This window comes from Nuphar pumila, chromosome 6, assembly GCF_984573655.1.
Source record: "Nuphar pumila chromosome 6, dmNupPumi1.hap1.1, whole genome shotgun sequence".
NCBI lineage: Eukaryota > Viridiplantae > Streptophyta > Magnoliopsida > Nymphaeales > Nymphaeaceae > Nuphar > Nuphar pumila.
In genome coordinates, this window is record NC_143254.1 from 4,822,161 (window position 1) to 4,839,236 (window position 17,076).

Here is a 17,076-nt window from a genome sequence, read left to right on the forward strand (position 1 = left end):
CTTGACATCTCACATCCCAAAAAGACTATCATTTCAAAAAGGCAACGACTATTTTTCTAAGGCTATATAAACGCAATCAAATTACTTATTTCACAAGGACATGTGAGCTTACAACGAGAAAAATTCCTATTTGATATTTGAAAAAGAGCCTTGAAAAAGAAAAAGAAAAGAAAGAGAAAAAGTCAAGAATAGCTCTTTGACAAAGAGTATCTTCTGAGTGAAAAGAACAGAACATTATGAGAATCCTTCATTCGTGCATTCATATCCTTCTGAAGGTTCTATAGGAAGTATTGTAACTTTCTGTTATTCACTGTATTCCTTCTTTGTTGAGAGAAGAAGACCTCTGTGAAAGAGGGTGTTCCCCTTCTCTGTTGAGAGAATAAGACCTCTGTGGAAGAGGGTGTGCTCCTTCTCTGTTGAGAGAAGAAGACCTCTGAGGAAGAGGGTATTGTACTATTTATCTGGTAACTCAGATGTTATAGTGGAAAGCTCAAGTGGTTTGCTTGAGGACTGGATGTAGGTCAGGGTTTTGACCGAACCAGTATAAATTCTGTGTTTTATGTGGTGTGCCTTATTGCATTCTTTTTATTTGATCGATCTATATAGAATTTCACTATTCACCCCCTTCTAGTGGAATTTCATATGTAAGGTTCGATCGATAAAAAAAAGCCTAAGATACACATTATATATATATATATATATATAAACTGAAATATGTAAACTAGTATGAACCAGGATTTTTATAAGGTTTTTTGGAAATCTAGTGCATTCGTCATGATCCATTTGCTTGGAATCAACTATTCGATCTTATAATCGGATAAAAAAAAGTGATTTTGTATGCTTGAATATTTATGAAAATTTTAAGCCATTGATTTTCAAGCCTTAAAAGATCCTGATTATGCATTGCAATTGGATGGTTTTAAGAGTCTGTTTCTATAAAATCAAACATTTGAATCACATTTTTGTGATAAAATAAAAAAAAACAAACAAAAAAACTTAGAAAAATCTCAGTACATACCAATTTACATATTTTAGTTACACACACATATATATATATATATATATATATATATATATATATATATATATATATATATATATAAAAGAAAGTTTAAAATCTACAACTGACTGTTTAGTGGGAACCAACTTTTGGATCGTCAAAATTTGACCTTAATATAGGTTTTTCGGGTGATCCAAAATCAATGGCTATAAAGGTACCAGTTTTTCTTGACTTATAAGATCATGTTTTTTTGTAAAAAAAAATATGATTCAAGAATCGATTCCCACTTAATACATCACTTTAACCACATCTAACAGTCCAGATCTATTATAAAACACTTAAAACCTATAGAGCAGAATGGGGCAGAATGATATATATATATATATTTATATATATAACATAGAATATTTTTACACAAACCAGATGAGCGGAGCTAGGCTCGGCTATACATGAGCAGGAGCTCAGTCAATTGGTAAACTAGCCAAGCCCAAACATGCAATGTTCAGTTCGGTTACCAGCCCTACTCTTAGGATAAGTGTCATGCCTTACTATATTGGGATATGCAGATTCCCAAATTCGCATGTATGGATCTGATTTGGTTGGACATCCGGTTCAAATCCAATTAAGTATTTTTAGTATAGATCTTAAAGTGAAATCTGATAGTCGTTTTCAGATCAGACAGTACCACATAAAAAATCTGGATGTGATTCACATCTACTTCACTGGATCTGTTCCGCATTCAGATTTGTATTCGGACTTGTTGCTTAAAACTTGAATTTGTATTCGAATCAACCATGATCCAGCCCACATCGGGTCCGTTTCCACAACCCTGGTCCAAGTCGATTGGAAATTGGGTACGAATTACAAAGCATCTTTGTGGTTCTCCCATGCACGGAATCGTGTTGGGAAATCTTTGACGGGAAGCGTCAAGATTGACTTAATGAAGGGCTCTTGTCTTTTCAGAGTTCCGCATTGTCCCGTGGCGCAGTAATATAAATGCACTGTTCAATTAAAATATAACAAGTTGCCATTACGTCCCAAAACGAGACACCTCGCCCCCCTTCTCAACTTGGATGACCATTCAATCCTCGGTCAAACTATAGACTGGACTAAATTGAGCTCATCGGTGTCGAAATTGCATTATTTAAACGGCCTCCCTCGTATGTACGAAAAGTCATTGGGTTGCGTCCATCCCTGTATAACGGCCTCACCCACTACATGCCAAATGAAGAGGATAATCTCGATGGTTTTATTATATGTAGGGGTGTTTATGGAATTTTGTCTTTATGGTTAACGCATTTCCGTTGCTTACCATGCAAGCACGTCGGGTCCTTTGCTCGATCACGTTGCCTTGGAATAAGTAATAAATGACAAAAGTAGCCCTGAGATTTCAAATAAAGGCGGGTAAACTCCTTTGAAGCTTTGTTTGAAAACCGTGTTTGAGGGATTGCAAGTTTAAAGAAAATAAAAAACAAGACCTCAAGAGTAATGTATTTCAAAGGAGTCAGTGGCGTAGACAAACAAGGGTGTAGCAAAAAAAGAAATTTTATTTGTGTGATAGTCGGGGGTTCGGTGGCAGCGCCCCCCCAAATTTTTTTTTTGAGATAAAATAAAAAATGACTACAATTATTAATAAAAATTTATTTCATATGGACAAATCAAACTATTTGCTGCAGTCAGGGCTGGGCTGAGCTACAAAAATGGATAAAAATCTATTTCATATGGAATAAGGGCTGGGTTATGACTGGGCTTTTAAAAAAAAAAATAACTGTTTTGGGAGGCAGCTGCCCCCCTAGCTACGCCTTTGAAAGGAGTTGTGGATTTCCTTTAAGGCTTGTTTGGAATCTCGATGCTGGGATGAGCGTTTATGCATTTGGTGGTTCGGAAGTAAAATCTTGGTCAAACTACCTTGGTGGTCCTGTTTGAAATCTCGGGGCTGAGTGAGAGTTTATGCATTTGGGATGAGAAGTGAGGTCCTTTCTCCTTTGTATTTACACTAAATCACGAATTTGGCAGCTGCCCCTTCATAAAGGTCCATCCCAACTGCATGCTCCTATTGTTTGAAAGCATAGGTAACTCTTTCGAGGATTCATTATTTAAAATATAATGATATTATCGTGTAAATAAAATATCATGTCCTTGTAAAAACTAATGAATTTATTTACACATGATCTTATTTTTTAATCTTTATTTTGAGGTTTTAGGTTTGCATATTTTGCTTTTAGTAAAATAAAAAATTTACTAAGTAACTGGTGAAAAAATAGACGACCGAGAAAGCGACCGTTTTATCAGCGTGCGGATATCCGGACTCTGTTGCCTATATGTTAAAGGTCAGGGATAATTCGGTCAACTGGTTCGGCATCCATTGGTTAAAAAAAAAAGAAAAAAGAAAAAAGAAAAAAGAAAAAAGAAAAAAGAAAAAAGAAAAAAGAAAAACCCTTTGTCGTTCTCCCAAACGAGCAACAAAACTCGCCTGAGAACTGAAAGGTTATTTTGGTAATTTTATTGGTATGCAGATGCAGAAAAAACTTCGAGTCAGTCTGATAACGGGGTGCTTTAGTAATTTCATTTAAGGGTATTTTCGTCATCTAAAATCCTTTCTTCTCGGGACTTTTATCAGATGGCGGGCGCTTCAAAGTTCAAACGGCCAGCAACTTCGTTTAATTAAGGGCATTACCGTCATGTAACGAATAAAGGGCATTTTCGTCAACTAAGAGACTGGCTGCCGGCTCCCGATAAATGGCGCCAGCGGTGCGGGGTTCGGTGGAAGGGAAAGAGCAAACGAAGTTCCATCCCTTTCCTGAATTTTGGCGGGAGGAATCGCGCTTCCTTCTCGGTCAGGGAAAAATCTCATTGGAGCCTTGGACGGAACTCGCAAATCGTGACCGTCCATGGCGGAATCGTACGGCCGGCGGAGGGAGTCACTCGGCCCACCGACGTTCTTCACTCAGGCGAACGCTCTCCTCAGGAAGAACCTCACCTTCCAAGTACGCACAACTCTCTCTGTTTTTTTTTTGCTTCTGGAATCGATTTCTGGCCAAATTGCAGTCGGTTCCATCTTCTTCGTGAAACGCTGTTGAGCTGTTGAAAGAATCGCTTCTATGTGTCTTGTGTTCGCGTCTTTCATCCAATCTAGTGTCGAATAAACTGCGGAGTTGGGTTCTTTGATCTCTAAACTTGTTTTGCTACCTCAATTTTTTTACTGACAAACCAGATTTATGAGCTGATTTTGTGAATTCATTCCATCGCGAATTAGGGTTAGCTGCATGTTGTTTGTCGACACAGCGCCTATTCCCGTACTTTCTCTCGTGATTTACATGCTTTGTTTTAGTGGAAGATGGGTTTTGCATCATGTGATTGCGACGACGTAAGCGTGTTTCTCAAGGACTTCAAAAATTCGTGATGTTACGAATACGTATATGAGGTCACATTGAGTTGATACAGCCTACACCCACCATTTCCAGCTAAATTGGATGGTCATGGGACCCGAACAAATAAATTTATTTATTTATTTCAATTCTGACCCCATAGATGTGTCCGGCATGGTTGAATTACCAGGAATCAACACCTGGAATCATGTTTTTCTCGTGAAAAATGATATTTTCATTTTGGGAAATCTCTCTCTCTCTCTCTCAAGATGTGTTACATTCTCTAGTTGAGTGTTACATTCTCTCAAGATCAGTGGGAGGCCTTTTTTTCACTCTCGACTTTCATAAAGCCTATGACTCGATTCATTGGCCGTTCTTTTTCAACATGTTGGCGAACTTGGTCTTCCGTAGGCGCTTCTCTAGTTGAGTGCATGCGCTGGTAACCAATGCCCAGTCACAGATTTAGATCAATGGGGTAAAAGGGAAACAGTTCAAACTTAGTCGTGGTCTTCGACAAGGATGTCCCCTGTCTCCTTTACTCTTCAATGTCGTCTCTAAAGGCCTTGTGGTTTTGATTAAGAGGGCAGTGGAGTGTGGTCTAATTGAGCCTCTCGGTATACAGGAATGCCATAGTTAGATCCTGACTTACGCCGATGATATAATTATCTTCGGAAGGGCTTTCGTCCAACAAATGTTAAGATTCAAGCTTGTCCTTTTTTCCTATCGATGTCAGGTCTATCCATAAACTATGATAAGTGTTGTCTGTTCATGGTAAATGCCCCTCTGTCAATGCTGGCTATGGGCCAACAGATATTCGGGTGCTCGATATCGAAAAACTCATTTTCTTATCTGGGTCTGCCGCTTCAAATCAGTCGTATAACAACGACAGCCTAAAGCGCTACTCTTCAAAGGGTTCAAAATAAAATATCGAGCTGGCAAGCTTCTTACCTTTCCATCGCTGGTAGACTAACTCTCATCAAGCACGTTCTAAATGCTATGCCAGAAATTTTTATGTCTATGTTCCTAATGCCTATGGGGGTTAGTGAGAAGCTAGCTCGGGTAGTGACGAACTTCCTGTGGTCTGGGTGAGGCCCTAACAACAAGTGCCACCTGATCGGGTGGGACACCCTTCGACTTCCTCTATATAGGGGGGGTTTGGGAATCAAGGATCCCAGGCTGAGGAATATGGTGCTCGTCGTGAAGGAGAGCTGGCTCGCGCACCAACCTGGGTCCACGTGTGCAAGCGTTCTTCTAGCTAAATACGAGGGTGTGGAATCGTTGGTGGGGGCTACAAGCGTGCATCAGCGAACAATGTCAAAGCTTCGTCGATCATGGATCAAAGCATGCTCCGCGGTTCTTTCAAATAATGGAAATGTTGACTTACAGTCACAGTTCTTTGGAAGCAACTTTGCTCTGAACAGATCTTTCCGCTCAAAAGAATGCTACCTCGCTCTCCTTCCTTCGGGGGTGGACCGGTTCCCGGCGAGCCTGATCTAGGGCAAGGGACCGACTCCTCGATCATGTTTCCTGGCATGGCTAATCTTACACGATCTGGTGCAGACTGACAACTTCTTCAAATCAATCGGATTTTATCTGCCGAGTAAATGTGTGTTGTGTGAGGCGGTCGAAAAATCTACGTTTCACCTTTTTTGAGAATGCATTGTTTTTCAAAACATCTTTAAGGTGACCTGGAATAAGCCGGGGGTCAGCGTGCGCTAGGAATCGTTCACCATCGACTTGCTGTGGGGTCCCTAGCCAGTTCATCATTGCAACAAATGACGGATTATTTGGCGAACTTGGCTTCTCTCATCCTGGTGGGCCGTATGGATGACCCGCAACAACGCTATTTTTTGGCATATTCCGACAATGTTCAATAAACTATTGAACCTTATTCTGCCCGACGTGTATGCCATTCTATGCATGGACATCCCTGATCTTCAGCGCAATCTGCCTCCATGGCCCCCTCATGATCCAACGTGATGCTCGTCGACTAACTGTATCTGTATCTTGTTTTTCTTTTCTTTTTTGGGCTCCTTGGCATGTCTTGGGCCGTTTTTGGCTTTTCGGCAGGTTCAATGTTGGTTGAACCTGTTTCATAATGTTGATGGTTATAGTTCGCCTCTCTCTCTCTCATATATATATATGAGAGAGAGAGAGAGAGAGAGAGAGAGAGAGATGAAAACATGTCGGGTTTTTTGATGCTTCTTTCAAAATTTGACCTCACAAATGTGTTGTTCATGGTCGATTTACCAGGAATTGACACCTTGATCATGTTTTTTCGGTGAAAAGAAATATTTGGAGCCTAAAAAAATTATGAAGATTTTGGGCAGTTGATTTTTCAAACCTTAAAAAAATCTACCCATGTGTTGGAATTGAATGTGCCAAGAGCTGATCCATATAAAATCAAACACGTAGATCACATCTGTGTAGTCAAAACTTAAAAATAAAACTAAAAGATCCTGAAAACTCATTTAGCATGTTTTTATCAATATATAAATAAGTACATAATATTTTGATTTCAAGAATGGTCCAAAAACTAAACTTTGAAAGGTAAAATGATCTTGCCATCTTGGATTCAACATCAGGAATTTTTTTATACTAAACTTTGAAAGGTAAAATGATCTTGCCATCTTGGATTCAACATCAGGAATTTTTTTATACTAAACTTTGAAAGGTAAAATGATCTTGCCATCTTGGATTCATCATCAGGAAATTTTTTATATTGGACAAGTCGATGCAGTGTTTAGACTTCAGCCGCCCATCTTGGTTTTGGGGATGAATTGAACCCTTAACTATGCCAAATAGAGTAGTTACTACTCTGATCTAATAATCTTTTTTTTTTCATTGAGTTAATGTTTATGTGCCATGCTTTTGTTCCTCTAGTGAACAGTTTGAGAGTCTTCCGTTGATTATATTCCTATTTTTGTGCTGATATGTAGTATTTGTTTGTTTCACATCTGCAGAAGCGAAATTATAAAACAAATATTGGGCTCATCGCTTTCCCATTCGTCTTGTGTCTGTTGCTTTTGACTCTCCAAAAGGTGATCAACAATGAATTAGACAAGCCTAAGTACAAATGCGGCTGCAAGTGTGTCAGCACGGCAGCTGATGGTTCGTGCCAAAAAGTTTGTGGTATCCAGTACTCAACGCTGGATCAAGCCTTCTCATGTCCCATACCTAGCCCACCAGAATGGCCATCTCTCTTGCAGATACCACATCCTGAGCTGCGGGCTGTCAAAAGCGATTCTGATCCATCAGAGGACTTACCACACAGCTCGTGTAGGGAAACACAGACATGCCCTGTGACCATACTGTTTACTGGGGGGAACCAATCCTTAGCAGAAAGTATGCAATTCTCTCCTCAATGTTTTTTGGAAAATTATGTTTAGATGGATCTTTGAATGATTTGGTTTTTCATTGTTTCAAGAAACCTGTAAATTAGAATTGATCATGTTTCGTTGAAGACTATGTTTCAGTGTTTTAAAACTTAATTCTAGTGTTTCCTTGAATATTATAAGTGCCAATTTTGCCATGTGTTGGCAGGCTTAGCTGGGAACTTCTTTACAAGTAATCTTTCTGCAAACATGTCAGATCCTTTGGGCACATTGTCTGATCTCCTGCCAGTATGTATTTTCTTCCTCCTTCATGGGCATGATTATTTTTTCCGAGGCCCATGTTTTTTTCTCTTCTTTTCTTTAAGATACCTCTTTTGTTACACAGGTCTTACTGAATACGTTTTTCAGAATGCATGTGGGATTTATTTATTTTGTTTCTTTAATGCATTTTCAGGGAACAGATACAAATCCTCGAGCCACACAATTTATTGAACCTGCTTTCCTCTCTGATCGTCCCTTATATATCATCAGACCTCAATGCGCGGCTGAAATTCTTGGGAAATTAGATATCCAGATAGCTTCTATTCAATTCAAGCAAGGTATATGCTGTACCCATCTTCCAAAACTCTCCAGGATCAGTGTATCTAAATTTTAATTTTTTACTAGTGAGAGTGTATTTGCAGAGATAAAATGTGTAGAAGGTCTACCTCTGTGGCGCAATAAGTCATCAGATATTAATAATGAATTATTCAAGGGTTACAGAAAGGGAAATTCAAAAAGAGAGACTAATGAATTTGTTGCAGGTATGGCAATAAATATCACTATTTGATTATTTGATCGATTGCTTGAATTGTCTGGTTCACACTGATGTGTTTCATGCAGCTTATGATTTCTTAAACTCAAATGACAAAAGTTTCAATGTGAGTGTTTGGTACAATTCAACATATAAAAATGACACAGGGGGCGCTTCTGCTAGATTATTGCGTGTTGCACGTTCTATAAATGTGGTGCGTATGATCACCATGCACCTTCTTCATCCCTGCATGCTACTGAACACCTCTTTTCTTTTCCTTTTCCTTTTTTTATTTTTTGGAAATTAGAATGAACTGTCATTCGGATAATAGCAGCAGATGAATTCTGCCAGATTTTATAATCTTGATGCAGTGGTCATAATTCTATTGTTAGCCATGCTACTGTGGTTTCTACTTGTTTCTTTATTGTTTAAACTTTAAATTACTTCAGGAACAGGATGCCATTCTTGTTTCATTGAAGGATTTTTCTTTTTTCTAGTTCAATTAGCATTCAAACAAAGGTGGAAATCACAAGGCATTTAATTCCACTAGTGGTGTAGTTATAAGGAAATTGGAGGCTGGAGGGATCAAGTAATAACAATCAAGGAATCAGCTCACGAGTTCCTAGCCCAACTACACCTAAGTGGTTCGCTTGATAATTGGGCCATCTTTCCTTATAGGTGACACTGCTACTTCCAAGTTGTATTTAAATTTTGTCAAATCTTATGCTAGTGAGCCATCGTGTCCCGTGCCTGCACTGTTCACACCTCCCAAGGTACTAGAGGACTCTTAATCTTTAGGAAGTTACACATTATGCCAGCTACAAAAGGTATAAAATATTCTCTGTGCTAATCAGATTATTCTGTAAAATATGGACTTTTTCCGTGTAATCTTTCTATCTCTACATTGGAAAAGACAATGTAAAGGAAATTAAATGTAGTTTAGTTACATACCACTGAGATTTATTGCACAATTGTCGAAGCGCCAGCTCTAGAAACAAGTGAATCAATTATTTTTTCTCTTGAAATCGTGACTTACATTGTTCTTTAGAAACAAGTAGTTCGATTTGCTTTAAGTCTATTTGGTGGACTCAAGGTTGTTCGTATTGTGCCGTATTGTACGATACGGTATGACACATATCGTTACTTTTGGGCTTTACGATACGATACACACTTGTATCGCGATACAAGTATATATTGTACCCATATCGGGTGTATCGTATGATACACTTCTGTATCGTGTTGCATCGTACGATACATGGCATATCGTACAATACACCTTCGGCGCACTTTAAAAAGGCCAATTTTTTTTTTCATTTTGGGTTTTAAATACCTTTTGAGGGCCAACTTCTCCATTTGTTTAGTCACCATTAGAAGTGCATTTCCACCATTTTTTCACTCAAGAAAATTTATTAAGGTAAAACAATCTTTATTATGAGTAAAATTACAAAGCTACTCTCTGAAAAAAATTTGCCTCGGGGGCTCCACACTCCTCTAACAAAGAAGTTGGATCTGCATAAATTAAATATTTATATCAAGGTAGAAATCAAGCTCCACACTCCTCCAACAAAGATGACATTAGATGATCCAGCATAGCAATGAGTCACTCAAGTAATGAGTGAAAACTTATTGAAAATCGAGTACAAATATTGTCATAATATTTTTGTTTATGTAGTATGAAAGTATGAGTCTTGTGGCATGTTCTTAATTGCAAAATATTTAATATTTTGCATTGTTCTTGTGAGATAGTTGATGTTTACTGATGTCTTATGTAGCTCATAGAGACATAAATGTTTTGTATTTTGTGCAATTCATCATTATTTGATGTGATATGATTTTTTTAGAATTTTTACTATTTTTTCTGATTTTTCTTATTTTTTTGGTTTTTTTAAAAAAATTTATTAAAAATTTACAATACGATACGGTGTTACTATTGGCCCTACCGATACGGGTAACGATACACTACTTACAACCTTGGGTGGACTGTTTGTTGTGGGAGAATTAATATCTTTTACTATGCAGATGCTACCTTTTCTGGCAAAGGCTTCATCATTCTTTCTTTTGGTGCTTTTTTCAATTCATAGGTGCTTCATTATAAATCACTAGTTCTGCCTTGGGTTAATAATTTTTTCCTATATCCACACAAACTTTACTTTATTTGGTATTCTTACACTTTTTGCTAATTTCTGTTTTGTATTTTCACCTGTATGACATGTGCAGGCTTGTTCCCTTGTGTTATGCATATATATACTTTTATTACATTTCATTTATAAAATGCTTACCTGTAGTATTTGAAAAGGTGACTAATTGTCTTATGCAGGCATCAAATGCCTACCTCCAGTTCCTTAAAGGTACCGGTGTGAAGATGCCTTTAGAATTTGTGAAGGAAATGCCTAAACCAGCAACACAACTGAGGCTGGATTTTTCGTCGATTATTGGTCCACTTTTCTTTACATGGGTGATTGAATTACTATTTCCTGTGAGTGATAACAAGCTTGGTTTTCTGAATGTGCAACCTGTTCTGCAAATTTTGCATTTTTTTGTGTATATTTGGATATGCTAGTATGCAACATACATGCATTCTAAGTTAAATATTTTCTTTCAGATTCATGAAGATATGCTAACGTTGTATAATATGTAATTTTAACACATTTGATGAGGATTGTTGACTTCAATTGAGCCATAGGCCTCATGGCAGTCAGATCCATGTTCTTGATGGTGCATGCTATAGGCATCCCCCTAATTCTGTGTAGGAAAGCATCTTAATTACCCCATATTGGCATAATAATTTGATCATTCTTCTATGGTTCAGTAATAATTCATCTGAAGGATAATGGTCTTTCTTCGATAGTCTATGCATTCATCATAGGCTTTCCCTTTGACGTGATTGATAATAATCATTTCTCATTATAGATCAGTATCTCAGATCACATTCCAAAGAAGCATCTTCTTTTCATTTACAAAAATTCATGATAAATTTCTCTCCTGTTGTGGCATATTTCATGGTTTTGAACTTCATCTAGTTTAGAGTTTCTTAAACTTTCATTTCCAAATGCTCAAGATTGAAAATTTGAGTTGACGAGTTAAAATCCACTATTCTGTTGCCATTAAATCAATTGATCACTATACATAGAACAACTCAACTATGTAGTTGGTACTAAAGATAAAGCAGCTGATTCGGTAGCATCAATTGCAATAAGGGCTTAGTGTCCTCAAAAGAGGTCTATGGGCTCATATGGTTACTTTTTCCTATTTTGAGTATTGTATAAGGATCCCAGCCTCAAAAGCAAGGGGGATAGGAAAAAATCGGTAGATGCTATGAACTTGATTGAATTGAGCCTTGGTATGGAAACCTATCAAGTGTAAGCTATAGTAAAAGGGGTAATGATCGTGGGAGATGCAATCTAAAAGCTAGTGTTAATAATTTGGGCTTTTTCACTGGTTCCACCATATTGATATCATCATTTAAGTTGGTCAGCTGTACTCTTTGCTGTGTTAGGTCCAAATGTACTTTGGACCTTTTGGTGCATATAAACATTTGTTCTTTTTCCTAACTTATGAATATGTATCTTTTTGAGGCCTCTAGTGCACCTTATGGTTGATCAAGTATAAATGCTTTTAGGCACATGGCTAGCTAGATCCTATATTGAAGATATTCTAAAAATCTTGCTAAATGGTGCACTTTTCATAGCTGACTAGCTGTTCACCTTCATTGTTTTAGACAAGTTACCTTTGTTGCTCATTCATCTGAATCTTGTAGAGTCCCGTAAAATTTTTTCCTTTACATTTTTTTCTTCTGATACTAATGTGTCAAAAGACTCAAAATGGTCTTGTTAAAATCCATGATTGCTCTTGATATAGATATTGCAGCTATGACTGAAGAATTGATTTTTATAGAAAATGTCTCACATTTGTGTAACGCTCCAAATTTCAACTCGCGAACCTTTTCAGAAAAACAAGCAAGAGACTAGAAATATCTCTTTCCTTCAGAGTTTGTTTATGAAATCAGCGGAAGACTATTTTTTTGTTAAATTCAGAAAGGCAAGCTGACAACTTTGAGCGCGTTAGCTAAAGAACCAAAATGCACAAACCATGCTACTTGCAAACACTTGGAAAAACCACTTTCATTTAAGAAGTTCTCCAAATAGTACAAAATTCGGATATCCCAAGGAAAATCCATTACAAAACCCCAAACGTCCAGGATGCGAGCTAAGAGCAGGAAGAAGAAAGTCTTGGAGCCATCTTGTCATCGCCCGTGGTGTACCTAATCTGTTAGAAAGTGACTTGAAATACATTGGGTTCAATAATGAACCCATATCTATGCACGTGAAGTGCAAATATACCCATTAAAGGGAAACAACATAAGCACATAATGTGCTAACACATAAAACCCATAAAAAGGGAAAAATATGACATAAAGTCATAAGTTGCATATCATTGAAGAATAATGGAGAAGGGGTAAAACCCCCCTTACAATGGAGCATAAGCTCCCTCAAGAAGTTGATAAATACAAAGGGGAGAGCCCCTATTTATAAGCAAGAAAAGGAGCCACAAAGGGGGCTCCCAAGAGAGTCGTTGGGAGCCCCCAACGGTCACATATGTGACCGTTGGAGGCTCCCCAACGACTCTTTGGGGAGCCTCCCTATGTGGCACAAAAGCCGAAAATTAAAAAGGGAAAAAAGAAGAAAAATAAAAATGAAAAATGAAAAATTACAAGCAATATTCCAAAGTGGAATATGCGCAAAACAGGAATTTACATAAATACCCTTTTGGGTGAATAAAGAATATATATTTATATTCATATATATATATATATAGATATACATATACATATATATATATATATATATGTATATGTATCTATATATATATATGAATATAAATATGTACGAGATTACAAATGACGATAATACACATATTTTAACATCCCCCCTCAAACTTTGCGGGGAAAAACCCGAAAGTTTGGAAAAACAAAGGGAAGCCTTGAGACGAAGTCCAATTCTTCAAAAGTTTTTAAGAAAAAACTCCATCTTCATGACAGTTTGAGCTAGGTCTTCAAGTCCAACTCCCCATCGATCGAATCCATGATGCATCTAATGTTCCACATCTTTAGCGATCCTGTAGAGAATCAACAAAGAAACAAGTAAAACATATCTTTGCACTTTTACTCAAATGGACCATTTCTAACTAGCATAATCATGGATGACCTATGTTAGAAATTATGCAAATTATGCAGAAATGACACTTAAAGTTTCGAAATCATACATCATGTTAAAACAAACTGAGCGGAAGCAAATTATGCAAAAATAAATTGCAAGAATGCATAATGCATTCATAAAGTCCAACATTGGACAAATATAACCCCATAATGGGGAATAACAAAATGATCCACAAAGGGATACCACAAGAAGCCTACGAAGAGGCATAAAATACATATGTTTTATTGAATGAGAGCCCAAAAAAGACCATAAAGAGCATATGCATATACTTATCATTAAATGAATTAATACTCAAGGAACTCATTAATGATCATGCTTCAAACATGTAATGAAGTCCCAAACAAGAGAAACGAAGTCTCTAAGCATACTATAGGCAAAATAAACCCAAGAGTTCACAAGGTTTTAAAATCATTTATGAAAGTCATACTTAATTGACAAAATCCACATTTTGCATATAAGGGTGGCAAAAACCATAAGCACTTAATATATAGGTTAAATGCTAAGAAATCAACTTGATATCCATATAAAAAATATGAGTTACTTGAAAAACACAAGTCATGAATGAAATTTTGCAAATTTCAATAATAGTTTATTCATTACAAACAACTTTCTCATTAGTCCTCCAAAACCCATAAATCAAGTGTATAAGCTACTAGATCAAGAATATAAAGCCATTAAAGGCCAAAGACACACACAAAGGTGTGTAAACGAACCTTTTGTCTACATATAATAATACTTGAAATAAGTGCATCTACGACAAGAGCAAGAGAATACATGCCAACATGGACTAAAAAGTATCTCTTGTCTACGTAAAAAATACACTTAAAACCAAGTATGTTCAGCTACTAGAACAAGAGTAATAAGCCAACTATGGGCTAAAACATAATACATCTCTTGTCTACATAAGATGGCACTTGACATGAGTGAAATAAGCCAACCATGGGCATACATCTAAGCGACTAGAACAAGAACACAAACGCCAACATGGACTAAGATCACACACGATGGTGTGAATCAACGTGTCTTGTCTACATATAAGATCACTCAAGACAAGTGTGTTCAGCTACTAGACCAAGAGAGCAAAAGCCAACAAAAGGCTAAAAACACACGAAGGTGTAATAAAATTCTTGTCTACATATGATGACACTTAGATAATGGGCATAAAAGGAAAAGACTTTTGAGGCAATAAACTTGTAATGACAACAGTAAAACCTTGAATTAACATAATATTCCTTTTAAAAAGAATTCTCATAACAATAACATTTTTGGAATAAATGCATGTAAAAAATATCTTCAATAAGATACTATAATCGATAAAAATTCTTGAGAACAAATGTGTGAACATACACACACTAAGAACACTTAGAACACTTGTGCAAAAACACAAGAACACAAAATCATAAATGTGCAAATGCACTCATAAGATCCATAAGCAAGAAAAAGTTGGGCAATAATCCCAAAACCCTTGATTTTAAATATACCTTAAAACATTTAAGGTTTCAAAACACCATATGTCCATCACATTTACATAGAAGCATTAATAATATCAATGGCCACAAGAGAGAAAATGAGTGACACACTCATAATTAGAGATCATACAACAAATCATTTTAGAGTCCCAAGGTGCCCATAACTCACCTCAACAACCATCTATAATATGGAAGGTGGACAATCTAAAATGATATAACACGAGGTGCCCATAACTCACCTCAACAAACATCTCTAATATAACAATAATAAGGCCAAATAAATGATGCATTAAATAACATGTGATGGACAAATATAAATGCCACAAAAAGGCAATAAACACATTAGGAATCATTTTTCAAAGAAGAGAGGACCGATTAAAAAATTGAATCGAAAGGTCCAATAACCAATAATATGCTTCGTAATAACAATTTTGCATAAACACAAATTATGCTTAATCTTCAAACAAGTCATTTATACCAAAAAAGACTTATTTAAGCAATAAACACAACAACATAAAGAATTCATCAAAACAATCAAGCTTTTAATCAAAGAAATCATAAGAACCGTAATGGTTCACAAAGAAGGCTTTAACACAATATCCAAGGAAAGAATATTTAAGAAACACTTGAAAATTTATAGATTTGGGATTAAATCCCATACAACAATTTTTAAATATTCTTTGATTGTGATGAGATATGCGGAAACATACAAAGTGCTATAAGCACTTACAATGATTTAAAAAGGACTCAATATCTAAATTCATTATATTTTTCACAAAAAGAAATGTGCATAAAGGCTCCATAATGCAAAAATGTCTACGAAGAGACAATACACATGTAAGCACAAAAGACTTTATAAAAGATGTGCACGAAGGCACTCATACAATACTTGAACAAATACACACTAAGGTGTAAACATGCACTAAGGCATGTATTTCATAAAAAAGAGGGAATGCCTACAAGCGCAAATATTTGAGAAACAAATGTGCACAAAATACAAAAATACACAAAGGTGAGCAAGTATGCACTTTATAAAAAGAGCAATGCTTGAAATTCTCAAACTTTAGCAAGTGCAATTGAGGACAAAGAAAACCATATTATGGCCAATGTAGGCATTTTTTAAAGATATTATTAAGAGGTTTCGAAACCTTATGAAAAATACAAACCAACAAGTTTATAAAGATGAAAAAATGAAGTCATTTATACCAAAAGGATGCAATAGATGAACTATGCACTCTATGTAGTGTGAGAATTTCCTTTTAAAAAATCTTTCCTAATGGTTTATCATAAACAATTTTTCAAAAAAGAACCATTGAAAAACTTATAGGAGTTCTTATAAGTTATCATTAACAAGAACTACTTTAGGATTCAACAAAGATTTTAGATGTGAGAGATTTTCATATAAGGATTATATCAATTTTTTCAAAAATGCACTAAAATCCATAATCAAAAGAGGAACTCAAATCAAATTAGGGTTTATATGAGAGTTAAGAAATTTTAAGAAAAGATCATTACTTTAGCAAGAAATCACATATATAATTTTAAACGTTAACTTATAGGTCAATCATGAGATACTTATGTAAGAATTATAAATCTCACATAATTGAAGGTAATTTTAAAAACATAAATTGCTATTATATGTGACGAGTAGTTCGAACACAAATTATATATTTGGACAACAAACGAGTTCACCAAATTTAAAAGGGAGATATTTTTAAAATATATGAGCACACGAAATGTGAAGAGACATAATTCCACTTATCATTAAACGAACAAACTATATGCAAGAAACATATTTTCAAATGCATAATACTTTAAGAAAAGGGATACATACCGAATAACTTCAAAAAAAGGAAGAGCAATGAATACTTCACCATTTCTTGAGTGACATGCTT

At 36.1% G+C, this 17,076-nt stretch overlaps 1 protein-coding gene across 2 annotated transcripts in view; it reads left to right on the forward strand.

Moving 5' to 3' along the window:
• Positions 1–3,750: 3,750 nt before the first annotated feature.
• LOC149833714 (ABC transporter A family member 7-like) overlaps positions 3,751–17,076 on the forward strand; it is a 29,279-nt gene continuing 15,953 nt past the window's right edge. The window contains exons 1-7 of one of the 2 annotated variants that reach the window (XM_090010967.1): positions 3,751–3,987; positions 7,332–7,713; positions 7,912–7,991; positions 8,158–8,302; positions 8,387–8,506; positions 8,586–8,710; positions 10,814–10,972. In XM_090010967.1, the coding sequence (XP_089867093.1) occupies positions 3,892–3,987; positions 7,332–7,713; positions 7,912–7,991; positions 8,158–8,302; positions 8,387–8,506; positions 8,586–8,710; positions 10,814–10,972 (1,107 nt within the window). In that variant the 5' untranslated portion in view covers positions 3,751–3,891. The remainder of the gene's footprint in view (positions 3,988–7,331; positions 7,714–7,911; positions 7,992–8,157; positions 8,303–8,386; positions 8,507–8,585; positions 8,711–10,813; positions 10,973–17,076) is intronic. The other variant, XM_090010968.1, reaches the window with a different exon arrangement.